The sequence below is a fragment of the Cornus florida genome, unplaced genomic scaffold (assembly GCF_030987335.1).
Source record: "Cornus florida cultivar Cherokee Brave unplaced genomic scaffold, ASM3098733v1 CherokeeBrave_3.0.0_Hap2_Chr01, whole genome shotgun sequence".
NCBI lineage: Eukaryota > Viridiplantae > Streptophyta > Magnoliopsida > Cornales > Cornaceae > Cornus > Cornus florida.
Genome location: NW_026775571.1, coordinates 6,225,512 through 6,248,241, shown reverse-complemented (window position 1 = coordinate 6,248,241; position 22,730 = coordinate 6,225,512). Strand labels below are relative to the sequence as shown.

Below are 22,730 nucleotides of genomic sequence, written 5' to 3'. Positions count from 1 at the left end.
TCACGGTGATCTGGTCAATTTCCTTCCAACTATAAATATTTCTATATAATGGTGGAGTAAAATCCTCCACCAATCACGGTGTCTCCTTTGACTATTGTACACCTTCCATATATTCTTATCTTTACCATGCCTATATATAGGCTCTTTGTACTCCAGCAAAAAAAGATCTGAATAATGAAAATATAGTCCTTAGTGGCTCTTTGTCCATGGATGTAGGCCTCAGTGCCGAACCATGTATATGCATGTGTTCTCCATCTTTCTCTCTTCCCTTTTCTTATTTGCATTTCTTATTTCCGCATCCAAATTTAACACATGTCAAAATAAATTGAACTAAAACGATGTGATCTAGTTGTTGATTCATAGTGGTGTGATGAAGTCGAGGACTGTTACATAATAAATACTGCTGGAAAATCAAATTACCGTCAGCAATTATTAATTACAAGCAGAAATAATGTTTCAAGATAAGAAAAATATACCTTTGTTCTGTCTGATGTCATGTGCACTAAAGTAGAGAGCTTATAATAAGATCCATCAGAACTAAAAGCATTTACGTCAACTCGTTGCTGGAAGATAAGTCAAGTTTCCATGAGATCACAAATTTAAGATAAAAATTTTAAAAAAGGAAAAGAATTTTTGAAGCCATAATGAAGGTGATAAGGAACTGTATGTATATCACCTTTTTTTCCAGTTCAAGAAGAGAAATCCCAGGACTATAATTCCTGGAATTTCGAATGGCAACAGAAATGCCCACTCGCGGGGACAGATATGCATCATTTCGTGATGAGAATAGCATAACCCCACCACGGCCAACATAGTTTTGTGGAGAAAGCATGCTAGGTGTTGGACTTGTGTCTTCAATTGCTTCCAATATCTGAATGTTTCTATTTGGGCCAATATTTCTCCTGTCCATCGAGTTTGTAGGATTTTTCAAGGCAGTTTTTGCAGATTTAATTGCTACATCTGCATTCTCGAGAGGTTCAATTTCCACAACTTGATATGCCAAAGACAGGGAGGAGTCATTATTAATCCAATACGGAACAAAAAACCTAATGTTTTTTGGGGCAGCTGTGGTTCCCCCCATGTCACGTTCAATGCTTACCCGCAATCTCCTGCATAGATGATGTCACGAAGCCGATGAGTAACCACCACCAAAAAGCAAATTTATATCCACAAGAACCACTGGTCTTGTGGTCCAGGTGAATCCTGTTTAAAATCTTAACCATATCATCAGGAACTCCAATCCCTTTGTTGCTTGGGGGAAAGAACACAAGAAACAATAATCTTCTCTTTATTAGAGAGAACAATTATCAATCAAAGACAAAAATGAAAAAAAGAAGCATTATTCTCAAACATCTTGATTTGGGCAATCAGTTATTAACTTAACATCTTGAATCAAACATCAATTGGATAATTACAATATAATGGAGACAGCAAACATGGTTAACATACCCTTTCCTCCATCCTTATCTTAATTGTTCGTTAATGCACATGTAAAACAATTGAGTTTAAAGAATGGGTGTATAAATCATTTGTTTAATGAGCAAGTATATAACTTAATGAGATGAAACATGAGGAAATAGTTATGCTTCAATCAGAATGAAGGATGGAAAAGTGGATGGAAGGGAGTATAGGAAGGAAGGATGAGTCATCCCTAGGGGAAAAAAGTTATCCTTCCCTCCTTTTGTTTGGTTGAGTGGGAGGGGAAACAAGTAGTTGGCACTTTACATGAAGGAGTGATTTGTATTTATTTTTTACTTTTTATTTACCATTACACACTCATTATCTAAATGAATACATAAGCAAACATTCAACCCAAAAGTGTGGAAAACGTTGAAGGTTAGTCATTTTACATTCTACACGACAGTTATCAGTCTTCCCTCCTCTTCCATCCAATTTTGGACTCATCCATCCTTCCCTGTTCTCTAACCCTTTTTTGTACCAATAAATGGAGACAATGCTCCATTGTTCCTCTTTTCCTTCCCTCCTAAGCATTAAAGTGCTTCGAGTTTAATTGTACTCTGTTGCTGAATTTGGGAGACGAAGCACATACACACATTTATTGGGGGGAGGAGGGAAGGAGTTTCATACAAGTATTTGTTACTTATTACTGATAACTGTGATGAGTAGCATGAAATTTATTAAAACAACATCTAAAGATGAAAGGCATTATTTATGCAATTATCTATGCCAAACCAATTGAAAAAATGATTAGTGGCTGCATGCCTCTGATTTCCACAAGTAAACTGGATTACGGAGTCAAGGAACTGATAATAATCAAACCTAATCGTTAACAACCATCTATCCAAAAGCTTAAGCTGTTAGAGAGGGCTTAACTTAAATATATAAATCCTTCAACACACCCCCTCACGTGTGGCCTTCTTTTGTCCAACACGTGTTTTACAATTTTTAATGAGGGTGACAGGGAAGTTTGAACTCGAGACCTTTTGCTCACATACCATGTTAACAACCATCTACTCCAAAGCTTAAGCTGTTAGAGAGGGTGTAACTTAAATATATAAATCCTTCAACACTAATTCGTATAGTTCAGTAACAATTCTGAGCTCTATAACAATTTTGATTTCTCAAAATTGGTATTGCTACTTAAGAATGAAGCAGATGTCAGGCTATTGCTTTTATCGATCTGCAACGGCAGCCCATCAGATTTAGAAAATACCTCAATACAAAGAAAACACAGAAAAATAGTACTTGAGATAGTTTCTGCCCCTTCATATGCATACACATCCTGAAAAACAAACTATGATACTCAATGGCCATTTGCCAATAATTATAGTAGGTATGTAAAAGGAAAACAAAATTGAACATGATCATGTTTCATATGTTTTGTCCTCTAACCTGTACTATGACAAGTAAACAAAGCAACTGCACATCAGAACATAGAAGATTTTTATTTTTTTGAAAACTACAAACCTTTTAGTCCGCTGGTGAACCAACCAAAATGATGAAACATGGTCATTAGATGATGAATCCAAAATCAGAACAGGGTCCTGAGAATAGAAGGACAATGGAAGACATTAAAAGGGTTGAAAATAAGAACAGTTATCCACATTCATCAGCAAAGAGATTACATGCATGTTAAGATTCAAAATCATACCTTTTCCAAAAGCCAATCACCCTGAACAACGAGACTAAGATATATAGGTTTCCGGATATCAGCAGAATATATATGTACACTGCCCTGTGATGAGATAATACCACACTGCCGCTCAACACTATCTCCTTCTTTTGACTTTTCCCATATAGTGAATTCTGCTGGGTAAGGAAGTCGATTCTCCAACTTCAAAGAAGAGTTAATGGATATTTTCCAATCATAAACAGGAGCATTCAGCTCGGTGTGAAGAGCTGAGGCATCTGCACCGATGCTAAGCCAAAATTGTTTAGTGCCAGTAGCAGGACAACAACAAAAAAGTACATCCTTCTTTTCAAGCTGATTTAACTTGAATAAAGAAACTGGAATTTCATGTCCCTGCTTCAAGGTATTTTGTCTAGAGAAAAAATTTTGATCCATGGAGGACTGGTCCTTTCCGCAGGTGTATACAGAACCTACAGCAACTGCACATCCCCATGAATACGAGGGCTCAGCATGATCAACAAAAGGACGGACTTGTAAACAGCAATCAGAATCCTTGGCAATACTCCTCCAGGGTAAAACAGTGGAAGAACCAGGAATTATGGTACCAACAACATTGTTCGAGTTGTTTATGCCTTGCTTAATAACAGTTTGCCTAGTACGAATCCAACACCTTCGACGGACAGAATCAAGAGCTGATTTTGCGGATGACTTCGAAGAAGTTGGAGGCCATTTCAAACTAGGATAGTCAGGTCCATATGCCCATCCATCATTGTCACCAAACTGAGGTTTATCTATGGTCCACTTCGATATCCATGTCCATCCAAGGGGGAGGGAAGGTTCAAAAAAATCCTTCAAAATAGAGAAAGTGGAAATGATTAAAGAAGCTCAGTTAGGCAGTCCAAATAAAATTAAACTTGCATTTCTAACCATAACTTTGGAAAACACTCACATTAGATGAATATGAGAAGTCCCTAGTGCTCCATGGCCCAAAATTATTACCACTAGAGCCAGGCCACTTGTTTACCCAACCAGATATGGGATGATAACGTTGATTTTCGAAGATCTCTTCTACCATAATGTTATGACTGCTTGCATCTGTAGCATGGCAGAGGGAAATATCCAATTTGACATCTGAATCATTTGCAACTGTAGCCAGACCCCTGAAAATTGCATGCTTTTTTCCATTTTTTGTCACCACTTCCATTGCAATAAAATCATCTTTAACTGCTATGGTAAGCACTGAAAGAGGAAGAAATGAACGAAAATTCTCCCACGGGCCCTCTGAGCTAAGACCCATCCAGAATCCTACATCTCTACCAACATCAGCTCTATTTTCTGCATCACTTTTAAAGTTTGCAATTGTTTTCCTTTCAAAATAAGAAGTGGAAACTAGAAGGCATCCGCTGGAATACATTTCATCATTGTTAAGTTGACCCTGAAGGGAAAAATGGGAAATTAGTGCAAGATAGAAGATTCCAAACAAAAAATGTATTGTAAAATATGTGAAGGGTATAAATATAATTGCACAAATACAAAAAAATATGTATGTCAAACATAAGAACTAACCCTTTTCCTTAGTGGATATGATAAAATATTTTGAACATCAGATGGTTGATGCAGTATTCTGGCTGAAGCCACCTTCTTCAACGTATTTGAACCTTGTCCAACAGAAAATGAAGACGCACCCACAACTTCACCTATATCTCCAAGAAACAAGTTTGAGATCAGCACAATTATATGTATGAAAAGGTTTTCTTTACAAAGAATCATTTGCAATGAGTGGGAATAATGCATTGCGTAGAAAAGATCATTAAATCCTGCTTCAGAATAATACCTAATTGCACAAAGAATATTAGAAGAATGTTGACACCATTTGTAAGCACCATGTTGGAGAATAATTATAGGAGTGATTTAAGCCCTTAAATCACTTCTTGACAGAATGTTAACGTTGCTATACTTGGGTAACAAGTTGTTGCCATATTTGTATTTGATTTTCTGTGTAATTCCTTTATTATAAAATACTTGTAGGGCAAAAAATTTCTGTTCTCTAGAGTTTTTCCCAATTCACATATATAAATAGAGGTTGTTATTGTAAACAAAATCAAGAGAGTGTAATAAAGATATATAGCCCTTTGGGCTTGGTCTGCCGTGGATGGAAGCTCTAATGGTTGAACTATGTATATCCTTGTGTTCTTCATTTTCTATTTCTCTCTTCAATTTTGACATGGTATCAGAGCAAATTTATCATAACCTACTCTATACTCTACTAGTAGAAATATAATATAGAAGAAAGAGAAGAGAAATGACATAATTGTGTAAAGGGTTGTATGAGATAATCACTCATTCACAGCTCTAGTATTTATGTATTAAAAGAGTCATGCTCATATTACAAGAAAGAAAATTAAATCAAATCTAAATTAAATCACAGCATAGTCTATGACATATTCTGTAGCATAATCAAATCTCTGCTAAGAAGGTAAGTCATTCCATAAATTGTGGCTATCATATCTGCTAACACTCCCCCTCAAGTTGGTGCATGGATATCAGAATCGCCCAACTTGGACAATGCATTCTCAAACACAATCTTGCTAACGCCCTTTGTAAAAATGTCTGCAAGCTGTTGAGAGCTTGGGACAAATGGAGTGCAAATATGACTAGCGAAGATTTTCTCTCAGATGAAGTGCTGATCAACAAATCAAAAATGTCTCTACAAACCATAAACAATTCACAATGTCTCCTCAGACCATAAATAACCAATCATGTCTCCTCAGACCATAAACAACCAACAATGTCTCTTCAGACCATTTCCCTTCATACTCATGTTTAAAACATGTAGAAGGAAGAATCAACAATATCTCCTTCGACCATTGCCCTTCATACATATGCTTAAACAATGTAGATGAAAGAATCAACAATTTCTCATCAGACCGTAGAAAGAAACAAGCGTCTCCTCGGACCATTTTTGAATAGGTGGTACCAAACTCGCAACGCCCTCATTGAGGTCGGATGAAGCGATGTCACCTTAGACCATTCCCAAATGGGTGGTGCTGAACTCGCAATGCCCTCATTGCAGTCGAACCACCCCAACTCTGATACCAAGTAAAAATATGATATAGAAGAAAGAGAAGAGAAATGACAGAATTGTGTAAAGGCTTGTATGAGATAATCACTCATTCACTACTCTACTATTTATAGATAAAAAGAGCACATGCTCATATTACAAGAAAGGAAATTAAATTAAATCTAAATGAAATCACAGCATATTCTATGGCATATTTTATAGCATAATCAAATCTCTGTTAATACGGTAAGTCATTCTATAAATCGTGGCTATTATATTTGCAAACACTACTCGTCTTGGATCTTCGGATAAACTCGTCTCGGATCTCCGAATCAACTCGTCTCAAATCTTCAGATCAACTCATCTTGGATCTTCAGATCAACTCGTCTCATCTCGGATCTTTGGATCAACTCGTCGTATTTTCTGATCAACTCATCTCTGATTTACTTGTCTCAAACTCTCAACAACTTCATATTTAGTTTCAAGTTGGACACTTGAGTTAAATTTCCGTGTACCAACTTAGGGAAGGCGGGGTGTCGGAGAATAATTATAGGAGTGATTTAAGCCCTTAAAACACTCCTTGATAGAATGTTAACGTTGCTATACTTGGGCAACAAGTTGTTGCCATAGTTGTATTTGACTTTCTGTGTAATTCCTTTATTATAAAATACTTGTTAAGCAAGAAATTTCTATTCTCTAGCTACAATTTTTTCCCAATTCACCTATAAATAGAGGTGGTTATTGTAAACAAAATCAAGAGAGAGTATAAGAAAGACATATAGCCCTTTGGGCTTGGTGTGAAGTGGATGTAAGCCCCACTGGATGAATCACGTATATCCTTGTGTTCTTCATTTTCTATTTCTCTCTTCAATTTTGACCCACCACATCATCAAAGAACACAAAATTAACCTAATATTGATTTCTAAATTGGAAACCACAATTTTAAAGCAAGTGTGCCAAGACTAAGAGTAATCTTCAATGGTAAGTTGAACAAATCATTATTATATTAACAAATTATACATCTTATTACAGCTAATTCTGTAACCAACATTAAATCGATGATGGTTCACATTGCATTAAGTCCTTGGGGAAGACCTAAAGTACTCTATAGACAAGGAGAAGCTTGAAAAATTGATTTAGTCCTTTCAAATGATGGATGCTCTTATTCATTTCAAATATTAATAGCATATGAACCAGCAATTTAAGTGGCAGACATCAACTAAAATACATTAAATGCATCAATAGATGTTTACACAAGTTTGGGTAAATTCTGATTTAGAAGCTGTAGTGCTGAGCCATATACCTTTTCCAGCTTTTGCTGCAAGGTTTGTTACTTCCACTTCCAACTTAGCGTGCCCCTGCAATGCTCACAAATGAAATATTCTGTAGGGATGAAATGCACAATGCAGATTGAAGGAGAACACATAAACAATTGACGGAAAGACTTGACAAAATAAATTCAAGCATCATATACGTGGTTCATAATTTCTTCCAGAGGTAATCTTAAAAAATAAAGAAAATGGCTTTAGAACATACAAAACAAAGAATTATATTGTAACGTGAAATTTGGGAACAGGCATAAAATTTCAACACTACCTAATTTACATGCAAGGATGAGTTTACTTAAGTATGTAACACAATACACACTAATAACCTCCTGTATCAAGATGAATTAGAATATCAATTTGTGTTGTGATTGGTTGGTTAGTCACATTTAGCAAAATAAATACCATGTTGGCATTGCCAGCATTGCGCTCGAGCAGGTGTGAAATAAAAAGTTTTGAGGGCCATACCTTAAATTTAGAATATGTATTACTAAATTTTTAATTTTGAAGGCCCTAGGTTGGGTGAAGGTGAAAGACCTTATATTCTATCCTCGATTTGTGTGTCTTTGTCAGGGCAAGTTAGCCTTGCTTGCCTTTTGTAGTGAGTAGTTAAACTCGCTTTTCAAATCATGTTCCAAGATTTTTAAAATCAAACGTGCAGAAATAAATGAAATAAACAGGTTCAAGGGCACATGCAGGGAGCTCTTAAAGAACTATAGCAATAAACCTTCTTCATCTAAAAATCAATGGCAAACACAACATATAGAAATATCTGAAATCAATAAAATGCAAATAGTCGCTTAGAAACAAAATTATAGAAGAACAAACCATTCAATTTCTCATATAACACGTGACATGAATATGAGTATAATTGACATGGTCAAAGTCGAGATTAACAATCATAAGGTCACAATTCAAGTTATTAATTACCCTTCTACACCTCTTGACAAATTACAAAAGAAAACCACCATCTACCCCAAAAGCTTAAGCTATTAGAGAGGGTGTAACGTCAATATTTATATCCTCTAACACAACCCCCTCACGTGTGGCCTTTTTTTGGTCCAACACATGTTTTCAATTTTAATTATTAGGGTGACGGTGAGGTTTGAACTTGAGACTTTTGACCTTTAACTCTGATACCATGTCAACCACCATCTGCTCCAAAAGCTTAAGCTATTAGAGAGAGTGTCACTTCAATATTTATATCCTCTAACACGGCCCCCTCACGTGTGACCTTTTTTTGGTCCAACACAAGTTTTCAATTTTAATTATTAGGGTGACGGTGAGGTTTGAACTTGGAGACTATAGGCTCTGATACCATGTTAACCACCATCTGCTCCAAAAGCTTAAGCTATTAGAGAGTGTGTAACTTCAATATTTACATCCTCTAACATCCTTATTAGGTGCAATTTTGGAATTTATGATTTTTAGGCACTCAAATAAATTCATGAGAGAGAAACCCTACATCTCTAATTCTTCCCATCACTATCTTCCTCTTTTTGATTTTCTCTATTGATGGACAATGCATGTCATTATTAAGGCAAATTTTGTGATTTGAACAGTTTAAGAACTCATGTATAAATTCACGAGATAGAGAGAAATCCCACAGTTCTATTTTCTTCCTCTCTCTTTCCTCCTCTTTATAGATGAATCAATCTTTAGCTAAGAAGAATGGGAACTTCTATGAGGTGCTGTGTCCAGTCAGACATGCATTAGACACTGAAACTTCAAGGGAATTCTTAGACACATGTCCTATGCCTAATGAACATGTGTAATTCAAAAAGGAATTTTCTTATTTTGCACACTTGCCTGAGACATCCCAAACACTCTGCAGCACAAGCCTTAATGTAGCACAAACACATCTAAAAAGGCACCATGTCAGATAATTTTGGGAACAAGATGAATACACCTAAAGTGTCTGATCTTTCTTTGAAAAAAAAAAAAAAAACTGACAATATATGGCCATCACATATGAAGTATATAGGAAATAAACACCTTTTAATTGTTGGAGAATATCATAGGAGTGATTTATGGAATTCATTTTAGGAATCCCGCATCAATGTATTTTTTATATTTATCACTTGTATTCTTTCACCTAAAAATAGAGGTGCTAATTGTAAAAAATATTAAGAGAGAGTATAATGAAAGTGTCGCAGTCATATGGGCTTTGTTGTTGTTAGGGGCTTATTTGTTATTACTTATATAATGTTGGGGCTTATGTGTAATTTCTGAAACGTGTTGGTATAAATTGAATTTGGTGGAAGGATAAAAGAATTCTTTCATTCTTGCACTCTTTCCCCATCTCTCTCTCTCTTTTTCTCTCATCCTCTTTCTTCTCTTTTTCTTCTTCTTATACTTTACTCTTGATTTGATCATCTCTTATGCTCTGTTCGGTATGAAAGAAAAAAATTGAATGGAAGGGAGAGAAGAAGAGATGGATGAGACATCCCTAGGGAAGAGATTATGTATTTCCTTCTTTTCGTTTAGTTGGATAGAAGAGAATAGAATAAGCTTATAATTTCCTATGTTCATTAAGAGAGAAGGAAAAATAAAGTTTTAATTGTTTTTACCATTATATCTAATAATATTGTAATTTATAGAGTATAGTACTGTAATTTAAAACTTGTATAATTTATGATAGTATTTAATTTAAAACTTCTATAACCGTCCACTTGTCTTCCCTCATTTTTTCCGCCCAAAAATGACAGATGAAAATTTGTAAAGGAGGAAGGATGAGTCATCCTTCCTATTTTCCATTCTTTTCTTGTATCATCTCTATCGAACAAAGGAAGTTTGTTCCTTCCTTCCTATTTTCTCTCCACCCCTCTTTTTTCCTTCCTACCAAACATAACATTAAAGTCAACATTGTATCAGAGCATGGTTTGTAAAGCTTAGGAGTGTAGTTGAAACCCTAGGGCAAGTTTGTGAAAACCCTAATGGGTGTGAAGGTTTTGAAGAGGGAATTTGTTTGCAAGGAAGAAGTGTTAATCACATCCAAAAATTTTTGGACCTGTTTTTGATCTATTGCAGTCTTGATCGACGTTTTTTTTTTTTTCTTCAACAATGGCTTTTTCTTCATCGTTCGTGATTCTGGTATGGTCTACTTTGTTGCTTTCTAGGATTTGTGTGGTGACTGTGTGGTCACTTTTTTATGCATCTCAGAAGATGGTAATCTTTCGAGTTGCAGTTGTTTGTGTGTTAGAGAGGTGGTTTTCCACGTAATTTGTTGTTGTTTTTGTTTCTGAGGATTGTATACCTAAAAACTGTTTGATAAAATGTTTAGCTCAGAGGTGACTTCAAAAGAAGCCGAGTCTTCTCCTAGTCTGACTCCAGTATTGGGCGGTAGTAGTGATCACCATCTAGGCCTTTGTATTACGACTATTAGGCTGGATGGGACGATTTATATGGAGTGGGCTCAATCTGCTCATATGCATATCACTGGTCGTAGGATAATCGACCATATCGAAGGGACTGTCACGTATCCCTCCAAGAGTGATCTTGAATTCAAAGAGTGGAGTGCAAATAATGCACTAGTTATGATGTGGTTATTGCAGTCAATGCAGCCACAGATTAGTAAAGGGTTTCTATTTGTGAAAACAGCTAAACAGGTATGGAAGGCTGTGGAAGAGACGTATTCCCCAGTTGGAAATTTTGCAAAATTGTATGAACTCCAACAACAGATTTCAAGATTCAAGCAAGAAGACCAAACTCTTGCTACATATTACCACACTTTATGTGGTAAAGGGGAAGAGTTAGATCACTTCCAAGACCACATATCTATGTGTGCAGCTGATGTTAAAGCTTTTCGTGCTAAGGTAGAAAGGAATCAAATCTATGAGTTCTTTGGGGGTCTGCATCCGAGATACGAGCATGCCAGGGTACAAGTGTTAGGCAAGCATCTAGCCCCTGAATCTATTAGAGATGTGTTTTCGTATATCCAGGCCGAGGAGAGTTAAATGAAGAGGCTAAGTTCAAATCCATGTCACATGGAGTTTGTGAGTTGTTATGGCTACGAACGATGTTGGGTGAGTTAGGTTATCCTGTTCGCAAATCAATTAAGTTGTATTGTGACAACAAGGTTGCTATTAGCACTGCCCACAATCCAATTCAACATGACAGGACAAAGCACATTGAAGTCGATCGACACTTCATCAAGGAAAAGTTTCGTCTTGGGCTGATTTGCACTCCATACATCAACACATGTGATCAGTTTATTGATATTTTGACTAAGGGTGTGAGCAAGACTTGCTTCCCAAATATGTTAGTTAAGCTGGGCATTACAGATATCTTTGCACTAGCTTGAGGGGGAGTGTTGTCAAGGACGGACTTGTTATTACTTATATAATGTTGGGGCTTATGTGTAATTTCTAAAATTTGTTTGTATAAATAGAATGTGATGGAAGGATGAAAGGATTCATTCATTCTTGTTCTCTTTCCCCATCTCTCTCTTTTTTCTCTCATCCTCTTACTACTCTTTTCTTCTTCTTCTTCTTATACTTTACCCTTGATTTGATTATCTCTTAAAGTCAACATTTGTATGTTGTGGATATAGGCCGTAGTGGCTGAACCACGTTATATCCTTGTATTCTTCATGTTTAATTACTCTCTTTAATATTAATAAAGGACAATAATATAATTTTAATGACAAAATTAGGATAGTACAAGTATATAACATAAAATTGGTGATGGTTGTACAATTCATCTTTAACATTATATGATTCTTGGTATAGAAATTTTAAAAACTTATGCATTTATCTTATATAATATAAGTATATATATAAAGATAAACATTCCATTATATTGCCGTGTCCAAAACCTATCTTTTAAAGATTAGACCTGTCATCATATTGGTATTATATTGAATCTATGTCCTAAAACAATAGCTTTATCTGATTGGCATACGTTGATAATAAATCAAATTTAGAATAATGACCCTGATGCTCTAGTCTTAAAAACAGAACATCGACTAATACAGAAACATAAACAAACATTAAGATTAGTATCACAAGGAAGTTTTAGCAACAAAAGCAATGTTACCAGATGAACGAATATAGGACAACCCCTAAACATATTATTGAAATTTGCTAATTTGACTACCACTTGTATGTTGTGATGTGATAAAATATGGAAGTTGATGAGGGCAAGAATAGGTCATTGGTCAAACGACATTAAAAAGGAATTTACTAAATGGCAGAACATCTTCCAATCCAGATTATTATTTTAAAAGGAGGAAATGGAGAAAAGAAATAAGTAGTGGAATAGAGAGTTTTGATCATGCTTTTTAACATACATAGAATATTCAGCAAGATTGTACCTTATGTCGAACATATAAAACAAGATAAGGACGAAGTAATTTCAGAAAACATAAATTTCAGGATACACAACAGCACAATTAGGGAAATTTCATATTCAGAATTCAAACAACAGCAACATGTTTAAAATGTTTCAAATCAACAAAGCATAAAATTCAGATGAAAAGTTTAGACGCTACATTAGAATTTCTGAAATACTGTCAAATAATTCATAGCTACATGTCCAAATTAAGTAGAATATACAAAAACTTGGAAATATAAAAATTTAGAACAGACTTTATATGATATCCCAGACAATAATAACATGTGTCCCAATCATCTGCATGAAACACCACAACCAGATAAATGACCCGCAAGGTCGCAATCCATTGCAGTTCCCAGGAATGATACTAAACAATGCACAATATGCATGGTTAAAAGAAAATATAGAAAGAATTCGCTGTTTACAACTTGATATGACTCATTCTACTCAGTAAATCGCAACAATCACAGTGTAGGAACCATACTCCTGAGGAATTAAAGATATGTCTGTCTAAGGTTGCATACCAATTATTAATTGCTTCTAACTAAAGATACAAGAGAAAAATAAGTTTAAAACTGTTAGAAGATATAAATAATTAAGTTCCAATTACACCCTTTCTAACAGCTTAAGATTCTAATGTAGATGTTGGCTAAAATGGTATCAAAGCGGGTAACGTCCTAAGTTTAAACCCTATAATCATTCATCAATCAGATAATTATAACTGATATATATATACTTGTTGGACTGACATTTGTCCACACAAGGGGGCATGCTAGAGGACATTAACAATTAAGTTACATCCCCTTGAGCTTCAGAAAAGATGGTGGTTTACAAAAACTGACAGGGTTTTAATGCTAACATCACAAATTACCTTATGAGGAATTTCAAATATGAATAGTTCATTCCATTTGGCAATGCCTTCATCTAGCTCATTCCTCTTGGAAATTAATGGCTTAACACATTTGGTCCTAGCACTCTGAGGGAAAAGTTTTTGCTGATTTATCTCCTGACTATCAACAACGAGGCGCAAAGCACAGAAGAAATTATGACTATTTCCATCATCAATAATAGGTAAACCCTGCACAAGCAGAAAAAAAGTTATCTTCCTTTCTCAGTGGTTGTAGTAACAATAATACTTGAAATTCAGGAAGAAATGGTCACTATAATTGGACAAATTACAACCTTGGCTTCAAATATCTGTACAGCAACATAACGTCGTGCTTCCCTGCATTCATCTGCAACATTTAACCTCTCGGAATACCTCAAAGGTGGAATCCATACAGAAGCACAATCATCCTTGCGTAGCAATTCAACTGTATCTGAATTTTGCTCAACTTTCTTCAGATAAATATCACACCCTAGTTTATTTTCTATTATCATTGTTTGAAACTCATCTTCATCCAATGCAGAAAAAGCTGAATCCTCTCCATGCCCATGACAACTACCAGCTTCCTGCAAGGACAGTGAACTAGTAAGAAACTTAAACAGCATCAACAAGTACACTAGACTAAATCAAGTACTTGTGCAACAAAAAGATATTCACAGGACAATGTTGACCTCATTTAGTTTCATTGCTTTCTGTTCAAGTTCTCTCTGCCTTCTCCATGAAACCATAGTTTCCGTCAATATATCAAGATTTGCCGCGCTGAGATTAATATTTAGGACAGTGGTAGCAGCAACACGTGCTCTTCTTCCAAGTCTTGATGGTGGATGTAGATTGGAATCATAAATTTCAAACCTCCAAAAAGCAAAAGGATATTTTGTAAAGGGCACCATATTGACAAACAAAATGATATAGGAAAAAGTGATTTATCACTTAGAAATAATATATTACTTAAATATTCCATCAAAGGACTCCACAAGTGGCTCCCATGCTTCTAATTGTTTGTTGAATGTTGATGCAGCTATAGAAGAAATCAGTACAGCATTCATTGCCTCCAGCCGGCCATGAGTTGCAAGCTTGATATTAGTGATTGTAGTGTCCAAAAGTGGTGTCATCTGAAAGGGTCCAGACTCACAATTAAAAGAAAGAAAAAAAATCAATATATCGAGGCCAGAGAGATGTATTTTCCTTTGGCTACATACCATCCCGCATAAGCTGTCCAGAACAGTCACAGAGAAGCATCTTAATTTCATTTCAGCAGTAATGTTTTCCTGTGTCTTTGGCTTCAGAGAATCACCAATAGTAAATGCCAAACGGCTGGAAGGCTTTTTCAGATCAGAGCGTGCAAGGAAAGTGCCAGCCTACACAACAAATCTGATCAAATTAAATAAAAGAAATATTGAGACGAGGATGACAATCAATAATTCTGATACACTATAAAAATGTATATCAGAAGTTCAAAATGACAAGTAAAACCTTTGAGATCAGGTGATCGTCATGCTGACCTGATTTTCAACTTTCCATATGCTCCAGCACTGAGATGCTTTTGAGCTTGAAGATCTTGAAATGGGCATCTCAAGAATACTGGCCTGGTTAACAAGATCCATCCTCGGGCAGCAAAATGAATACAGGTGTGGCACTTCATCTCTTCTAGAGACTACGCATCCTAGAGAAGCATAACCAGGGGGAGCAATTGGGTACCAGAAGAAGGCGTCATCGAGACCTTTGCTTATGATATGAGCAACTTTAGTAAATTGCACAGGATTCGCAGAGATTTCAGGACTATCAGCCTTAAAAATTATCCCCAGAGCAGGTGGCTCTAAGCTGAGAGGAAACAACACCACATGTTAATGAACAAGAAATTATAAAAAGATCCATGAGAACTATGAACAATTAAAATGAAGAATGCCTAACCCTTCAGTTATGCAGTCACCCAATATAGCATAACCAGGACGTGGTATAGGTCTCCATATGGAAACTGGTCGGCGGAGTTCACTACCCTTGTCCCACCAGATCCTCTCAAAATTTGGTGTTGACGTGTAACAATTAGTTGCTTTTGAAATTGATCTGAGAACGTCCCATCTAGAAGAGTTTGAGTTCTGGTTACTTGCTTGTTGATTTACAAATTCATGCTCAGCAGTCAAAGCTAAAGTTGATTCTTTTGAGGAAGAATGGTGCCAACTTGAATTCCACAATAAAAGATGATTCAGATCATAACAAATGTCTTTGGGAGGACATTCGGCTGAAGAATGAGCATGAAATGACCCAAGGGTGTTGTCTAAACGCCAGATACTAAATCCAGAAGTAAAGTGAGGATTTGAGGAGCTACTGAATATGCATTCAGAATATGTTGCAGACGTTACAAGATCAGAACGTATGCAATAAACAATGTGATTTGGTGGTGGTTGGCTTCCTATGTGAGCCACACACCCTAGTGCTGAGTATCCTGGTGGTGCAACTGGCATCCAAAGAGAACAATCACCATCTATATCAGAATTGCTTTCACCTCTTCCCAATCCTTGAATACCAGAAAATAATCCCAACAGCATGAAACCCAGAGGCTTCCTTACACGCCCATATGTACTACTCACTGCCATTACTGCCTGTGAAGGAGGATTTGGCCTGAAGACACGTTATAAAATTAACAACAATTAAACACAAACAAAACATAACAGTCAACTATGTATCATGTTCATACAAAACCATCAACTGTACTCAAAAGAGCAAGGGGGAGCAAATTTCAACTAAAGGAACACAATACAAAGGCGAGGCAATAATAGTTCAGTTCAGTTAATGGAACCAAATAAGACAAACAGAAACACATTAATGTAAACCAATGCAGCAGTGCCCAATCATTTTCTGATCATGTTTCGTGAATTTCGATGATTCATGTGACTAAACTAGCCTATGTCAAAAGCCAATCCCTGAATACCAGAAAATAATCCTAACAGCTTGAAACCCAGAGGTTTCCTTACACGCCCATATGTACTACTCACTGCCATTAGTGCCTGTGAAGGAGGACATGGCCTGAAGACACATTATAAAATTAACAACAATTAAACACAAACAAAACATAACAGTCAACTATGTATCATATTCATATAAAACCATCAACTGTAATCAAAAGAGCAAGAGGGAGTAAATTTCAACTAAAGGAACACAATACAAAGGCGAGGCAATAATAGTTCAGTTCAAGTTAATGGAACCAAATAAGACAAACAGAAACACATTAATGTAAACCAATGCAGCAGTGCCCAATCATTAATGAATTTGGATGGGAAAGAAAGATATACCATACATGTAGAAGAAATTTTCCATTTGATAACATAGCCAATGATTCATGCTCACTGAGCTGTAAGCTGACGTGAGTTCATGTGACTAAACTAGCCTATGTCAAAAGTCAAAATAAAAAGATGGGAATGTCAACGAAGACAAAAAGATTGTCCTCTGCAGTACTGTTCCACATAGAATGCTCAAGTAAGAGGACTGCAAGTAAGGGTATGGTATGAAAATATGGAAATATTAAAACGAAACACTACCCAAGGAACTACTTTAAATGAGTTAATATAAATACTGATTGCAAATAGAGCAAGGAGAGAAACCACAATTGACTGTTGCTTCTACAAAAGTGCGGTAACTGGTGGCTAATCTTCTCAACACTATCAAGCCCAAAATCCACTCTTAATTGCTCTTTTTGGTTGGGTAGCAATAAAATCCATATTCTGGACGTAAGGATAAGTGTCCTATCTGTTCTATTGTGACAAGGGAGGCAGTGCCAGTTTGTTTTTCTGACATATTCCTTATCCATATCTCTCAAGGCTGGCACAACAAAGAAAAATATTTCTAAAATATCAAATATGAATATCATCAATTTCACCAAAACTAATAAAATTCCGAGGCAGGCACAACAAAGAAGGATATTTCTAAGACATCAAAGATGAATAACATCAATTTCATCAAAACTAATAAAGTCCTGTTAACTACCATCTACTCCAACAGCTTAAGTTGTTAGAGAGGGTGTAACTTAAATATATAAATCCTTCAACAAGTCCGAACCAGTTTATACTTCAAGGGATTTCCCACGATTACAGTCCATTACTGGTAACAGGTCCAACAAAATGATATAATTAGTAGAAGATAGTATGATGCAGACAGGAAAAATACAAAACTTGAATCATGACATGTTCACGAACAATGGAGCATATATCACACTCAAAAAGCTAGACATAGCTATACCTCGATGTAACACAATCTCCCAGAATTACATAATTTGAAGGAGCTCGAGGCCTCCAAAAGGTAAGGTTGTTACGGTGCCCACATTCTGCAAGTAGATAATAAAGTGCAATATATTTAAGTCATAAATCTCATTATGAATAGAAAACCTGTTTCCTTAAATATGTAATACAGAGTATGCCTACGGTGCAAGAAAAGATAACTGAACTATGAATATTAGTAGCTAGTGGAGAACTAAAATAACAACATGATTTCAATTCTTGAACTTGAAAAAATCTCATAGACAGCCAGGAATCCACCTCAGGCACGGCCAAACCACCCAACAAACCTAAGACAAGAATGTATTCAAGCAGCTTGCAAAAAAAAATAAAAAAGAATAAAAAAAGAATCCTCAAATTGCTCCAGTAATAATAACACACCTTTTGGGGAAACCCAAAGTCTATCGAAGTTGGTACAAGGAGCAAGAGGATCGGCAATTCCAAATTGCAATGCTGCAGCTGCCTGAGTTTGCAGATTAAGTAAAAGAGAAATGACACTCAGAGAAAGATGGATGTGTACATCAGTAGATATCAGAGATATATTTGTTTTATCCTTAACAGAAGTATATCCCCCTGAAATATCCACTGGATCAAGAATCATAAGACCAGAACCAGCCTCAACAGTTAGATCCTTAACAAGGGCTCGAATCCAAGTATCATTTTCTTTTGACGCAAACCTGTTCGGAACACACACAGTGAAGTTCAATATACATTAAACGCTTACGTAACAAAAAGTGAAAAGAAAGGTGGCTATTCAACCATATATCAACCCAGATTTTTTATTTTATTTTAAAAACAGGCATAATATAGAATTTAAAAATAAACAAATAGACTGACAGAAGAACTAACACGAAATGGATTTGTCAAAAGAAGAACGTATAGTTTTTTGCTGCACAAATTTCCAGTTCTTGTCACACTTGTGCATAATTGAGAATACTGGATATAAACTTTTTTTCACCGGAAAAAATACACAGATAAATGGAGTAGGGATAAACAGATAAAAATCTAAAAGAAGATGCATCACATGAGTGAACAGGGTAATATTAGCAAAATATGTATTGAGAGGAAACATAGTTAATTTAGTTATTGCTTATGTTCCCGCAGTAGGACTAGATAAGCACATTAAAACATGATTCAGGGAATATATGAATATAGTAATTCAAGGGCTACTGAAAGGAGAGAAATTATAGAAATCAGGAGACTTTTTAATGGTCACGTAGGAAAAGATTGTGAAGGGTATGAAATGGTACGTGGTAAACAGAAATTCATAGGAAGAAAATGATATTGGAGACAATATGTTAAGACTTTGCAATGACCTATAATGTTATAATCAGTAATACCTTTACAAAAAGAGAGAAGTCAAATAACCTTTCAAAGTGGATGAAATATGAGTTAAACTGATTTTTCCTATTTAGACAGGTAGATTGTTTAACATGCAAATATTGTAAGGTGATCCCCAAAGAGATAATAAGCTAGTAGCTTTAGATGTATATATAAAATGACAATCAGAAAAGGAGAAAGAAAGTGTATACCTAGGAACTAGGTGGAAAATTTAAGAGAAGAAAAAGACAACCATGAACAAAAGGATCCTAAAAGAAGTAACATGGAATTACAAAAATGAAACTAACTTCATGTAGAATAGGATGACTTAATGTATTAAATGAATATGAAAAGAACTCCTTGGAGAATCAAAAGGAAAAAGTGTTGGAAGATATTAGTTGTGAAAGCTAATATTAGCTGACAAACAGCAGATCTTCCAGCCTTATTGTGATATCCTGACCTTTTTTTCAGGCTATTTAATTTATGGCAGTGGGTTAATTGTTATTTATTATATTATCCTGTTAATTTATGTGGTCCATATTGTTATTTATATAGAAATGGGGGAAACTAACGAGAGGACCATTTCTTATTTAATTTATTAGAGGGGGAGTATATTGAAATTTGTGGAAGTTGTGATGGGTGGAAATCCAGGCGGCAAACCCATGGAATTACCACAACAGATGTATTTGGAGTTCGACATTTGTGATAAAGGTGTCATACTCCTGTAGTTAAACAAAAGAAAAGAGAATTAGAGAGAGAGAGAGAATTCTGGCCGCAAGTTTGGAGAGAGAGAGAAGCAGGAGGAGAAGGAGGAGGAAACTGTAGAATCATCAGTTCCTCTATCTTAGGTAGGGATTCTCTAGCTTTTTCAATTTTGGGTGGTTTTCTCTTAAAATTTTATTTGATTGTTGCCTTAAATATGCTAATGAAAACTCTGTACATTATTCTCTGTATTTTCGAAAAGTGTTTTGTGGCTTGTTGAAATCTGAAATTTTCTTTACATGTTTTTCTAAGCACGATTGTCAAATTTACTTTACATGTTTTTACAAACAAGAGTGTCTTAAGATATTAAGTATAACATAATGAATCTGAGATTATATACTGTTGTTTGTAGTTGATATCCCTTTAAGAAACTTTGCACTGAGTTTTTCATGTTCCGTAACTTGGTTTGGTTTCAAAATGGGGGAGGGGGACAGATTTCATGGGTTAAATTGGGACACGAAAGGGGTGGATTAAGTAGGGTGAAAGACCCAAAACCCATGTGGTAGACTCTAGTTTGTGTATGGAGAATTGGGTCCATGTTGATACGAAAGGGTTGTGGCAGCGTGGGATGCTCTCGGATGCACACAGATTGTTTGACGATATTCTTCATTGCAAGAAAATGTAGAAAAGGAACCCAAAAAGGAAATGGTTTTGAAATTATGGTTGATTTATGTTTGGGGTTGGAAAATTTGAAACTTACAGGTCTTGACAATTAAGAACGCAAGCTTTTGATATTATGTATGTCATAAAATATTGGACATTTCTATTTTAGTAGCAACTCATATGCATCTTAAACCTCATTGAGGCAACCGTTAGATTATCGCTACTGGGCGTCGTCTCATTCCTTAATATTTTCAGGTGCTGACACCTGAGATGGTGATATAGGTGGTGCTAGCTATGGGCTTTGAATGGCTAGTGGCTGGAACTGTTTCATATAACTTACACTGTTTTGTGTGGATACTGTTGAAATATCTTTATTATTTTTATTTTTATTTTTATTAGCTGTTTTTAGCCTTTTATTAGACGTTTTATGTAAGATCCCTATAATCATGGGATCACGTAAATAAGATCCCTGTAATTATGGGATCCCGTAGATAAGATCCCTATAATCACAGGATCCCGTAGATTTTGGCATATTTTATGTCTTTCTTTGATTTGGTTTCCTTTCTTTGTACCCTATTCTTGTATATAAATATAGATCTTGGCTCTCAGTTTGAGTATGCCAAAACCCAAAACTACTTCTTTTTGGTATCAAAGCAAAACACAAACCTTCGCCTCCCCATCTTCCTCCCAAACACCGCCACCTTCTCTCTCCCTCACCTCCAGCGCACCTCCATCTCTTCCCAGCCCTTGCACCGGACCCCTCGGGTAACCCTCTATTTTTGACTCCTTTTTTAGGAGAATTCCCTTAGGTTTTTTTTTTTATGATCTAAGGGTCCTTCTGGTGTTTTTTTTTTTTTTTGTGTGGGCTGCCGGTGTTTGTTCGGCAGCATATTTGGTAGAAAGCGCCGATTTTTCCGTCCTTATATTTTTTTCTCTTCGACGTGTGGACCAGCCTTAGTTTGGTACTATGAGTGATTCTACTCCACAGATTGTTGTCCCTCATACTTCAACTCCTCCCAGAGCATCTTTTCAGGATTTCAAACAATTTCAGTCCCAGATTGGTCAGCTTCAGGAGCAGTTCGGAGCCTTATCTACCAGGGCCAGCTCTTCTACTCCCACGACTAATATAGCTACAGGTACTCCTTCTGCTTATCATGTTAAAGCAGGAAAACCTACTTGGGTTCTGGATTCCGGAGCCAATGATCACATGACTGGTGAGTTGTCATTATTTTCTATTCCCGTTACCCCTGTTAATTAGGCTGTTAGTCTAGCTGATGGTCAACCCACCATTATTCGTAGCAAAGGAAATGTTCATATATCCCCTGATATTATTTTGCCATCTGTTCTTTATGTTCCTAACTTTGCATTTAATCTTCTATCGGTTAGCAAGCTTGCCAAATCACTAAATTGTGCAGTGATTTTCTTTCCTCATTACTGTGTTTTAAAGGACCTGTGTTCGAAGAGAATTTTTGGCAGGGGATATGAGCACGACGGCCTCTACTACTTTGGGGATCCTCCACCGACACCCCCTCCACTTGCATCAAGCCTTCAAGCCTCTATTCTTCCATTTTCGAGGTCTTATGATTTTTCTTTGCAGACTTTAAGTTTATGGCATGCTCGCCTTGGGCATGTAAACTTTCAGTATTTATGTCTACTTTTCCCTTCATTAAAAACGGCTTGTAAGGATAGTAAGTTTCAATGTGAGATTTGTGAGCTTTCTAAACATACTAGAATTAGTTATATTTCTCATATGCATCATGCACCTATTATGTTTGATCTCATACATCCTTATGCGTGGGGTCCTTCTCCTGTTACTGCTTTTTCGGGGCATCGTTATTATGTCACATTCATTGATGATTATTCCCGTTGCACGTGGGTATATTTACTTAAAAAGAAATCTGAAGTTTTTCCCTTGTTCACTCAATTCCTCCAAATGATCAAAACTCAATATAAAACTGTTGTTAAGAATATTAGGTTTGACAATGGTCATGAATATGTTTCTAATGAGTTTCGGTCTCAACTTAACCAACAGGGTATTCTTCATCAGCTTACTTGCCCACATACCCCTGAACAGAATGGT

The 22,730-nt window shown here is 36.0% G+C and overlaps 1 protein-coding gene across 1 annotated transcript in view; it reads right to left on the bottom strand.

The window, feature by feature from the left end:
* Nucleotides 1–22,730, bottom strand: part of LOC132284858 (uncharacterized) — a 131,805-nt gene that overhangs the window by 18,465 nt on the left and 90,610 nt on the right. The window contains exons 37-52 of the mRNA XM_059787025.1: nt 18,347–18,642; nt 17,931–18,015; nt 15,609–16,316; nt 15,200–15,518; nt 14,897–15,055; nt 14,646–14,809; nt 14,369–14,549; nt 13,994–14,263; nt 13,683–13,889; nt 7,456–7,510; nt 4,658–4,788; nt 4,041–4,526; nt 3,113–3,940; nt 2,929–3,005; nt 677–1,109; nt 477–563 (exon numbers count right to left, since the gene is read on the bottom strand). Coding sequence (XP_059643008.1) covers nt 477–563; nt 677–1,109; nt 2,929–3,005; nt 3,113–3,940; nt 4,041–4,526; nt 4,658–4,788; nt 7,456–7,510; nt 13,683–13,889; nt 13,994–14,263; nt 14,369–14,549; nt 14,646–14,809; nt 14,897–15,055; nt 15,200–15,518; nt 15,609–16,316; nt 17,931–18,015; nt 18,347–18,642 — 4,486 coding nt within the window. The remainder of the gene's footprint in view (nt 1–476; nt 564–676; nt 1,110–2,928; nt 3,006–3,112; nt 3,941–4,040; nt 4,527–4,657; nt 4,789–7,455; nt 7,511–13,682; nt 13,890–13,993; nt 14,264–14,368; nt 14,550–14,645; nt 14,810–14,896; nt 15,056–15,199; nt 15,519–15,608; nt 16,317–17,930; nt 18,016–18,346; nt 18,643–22,730) is intronic.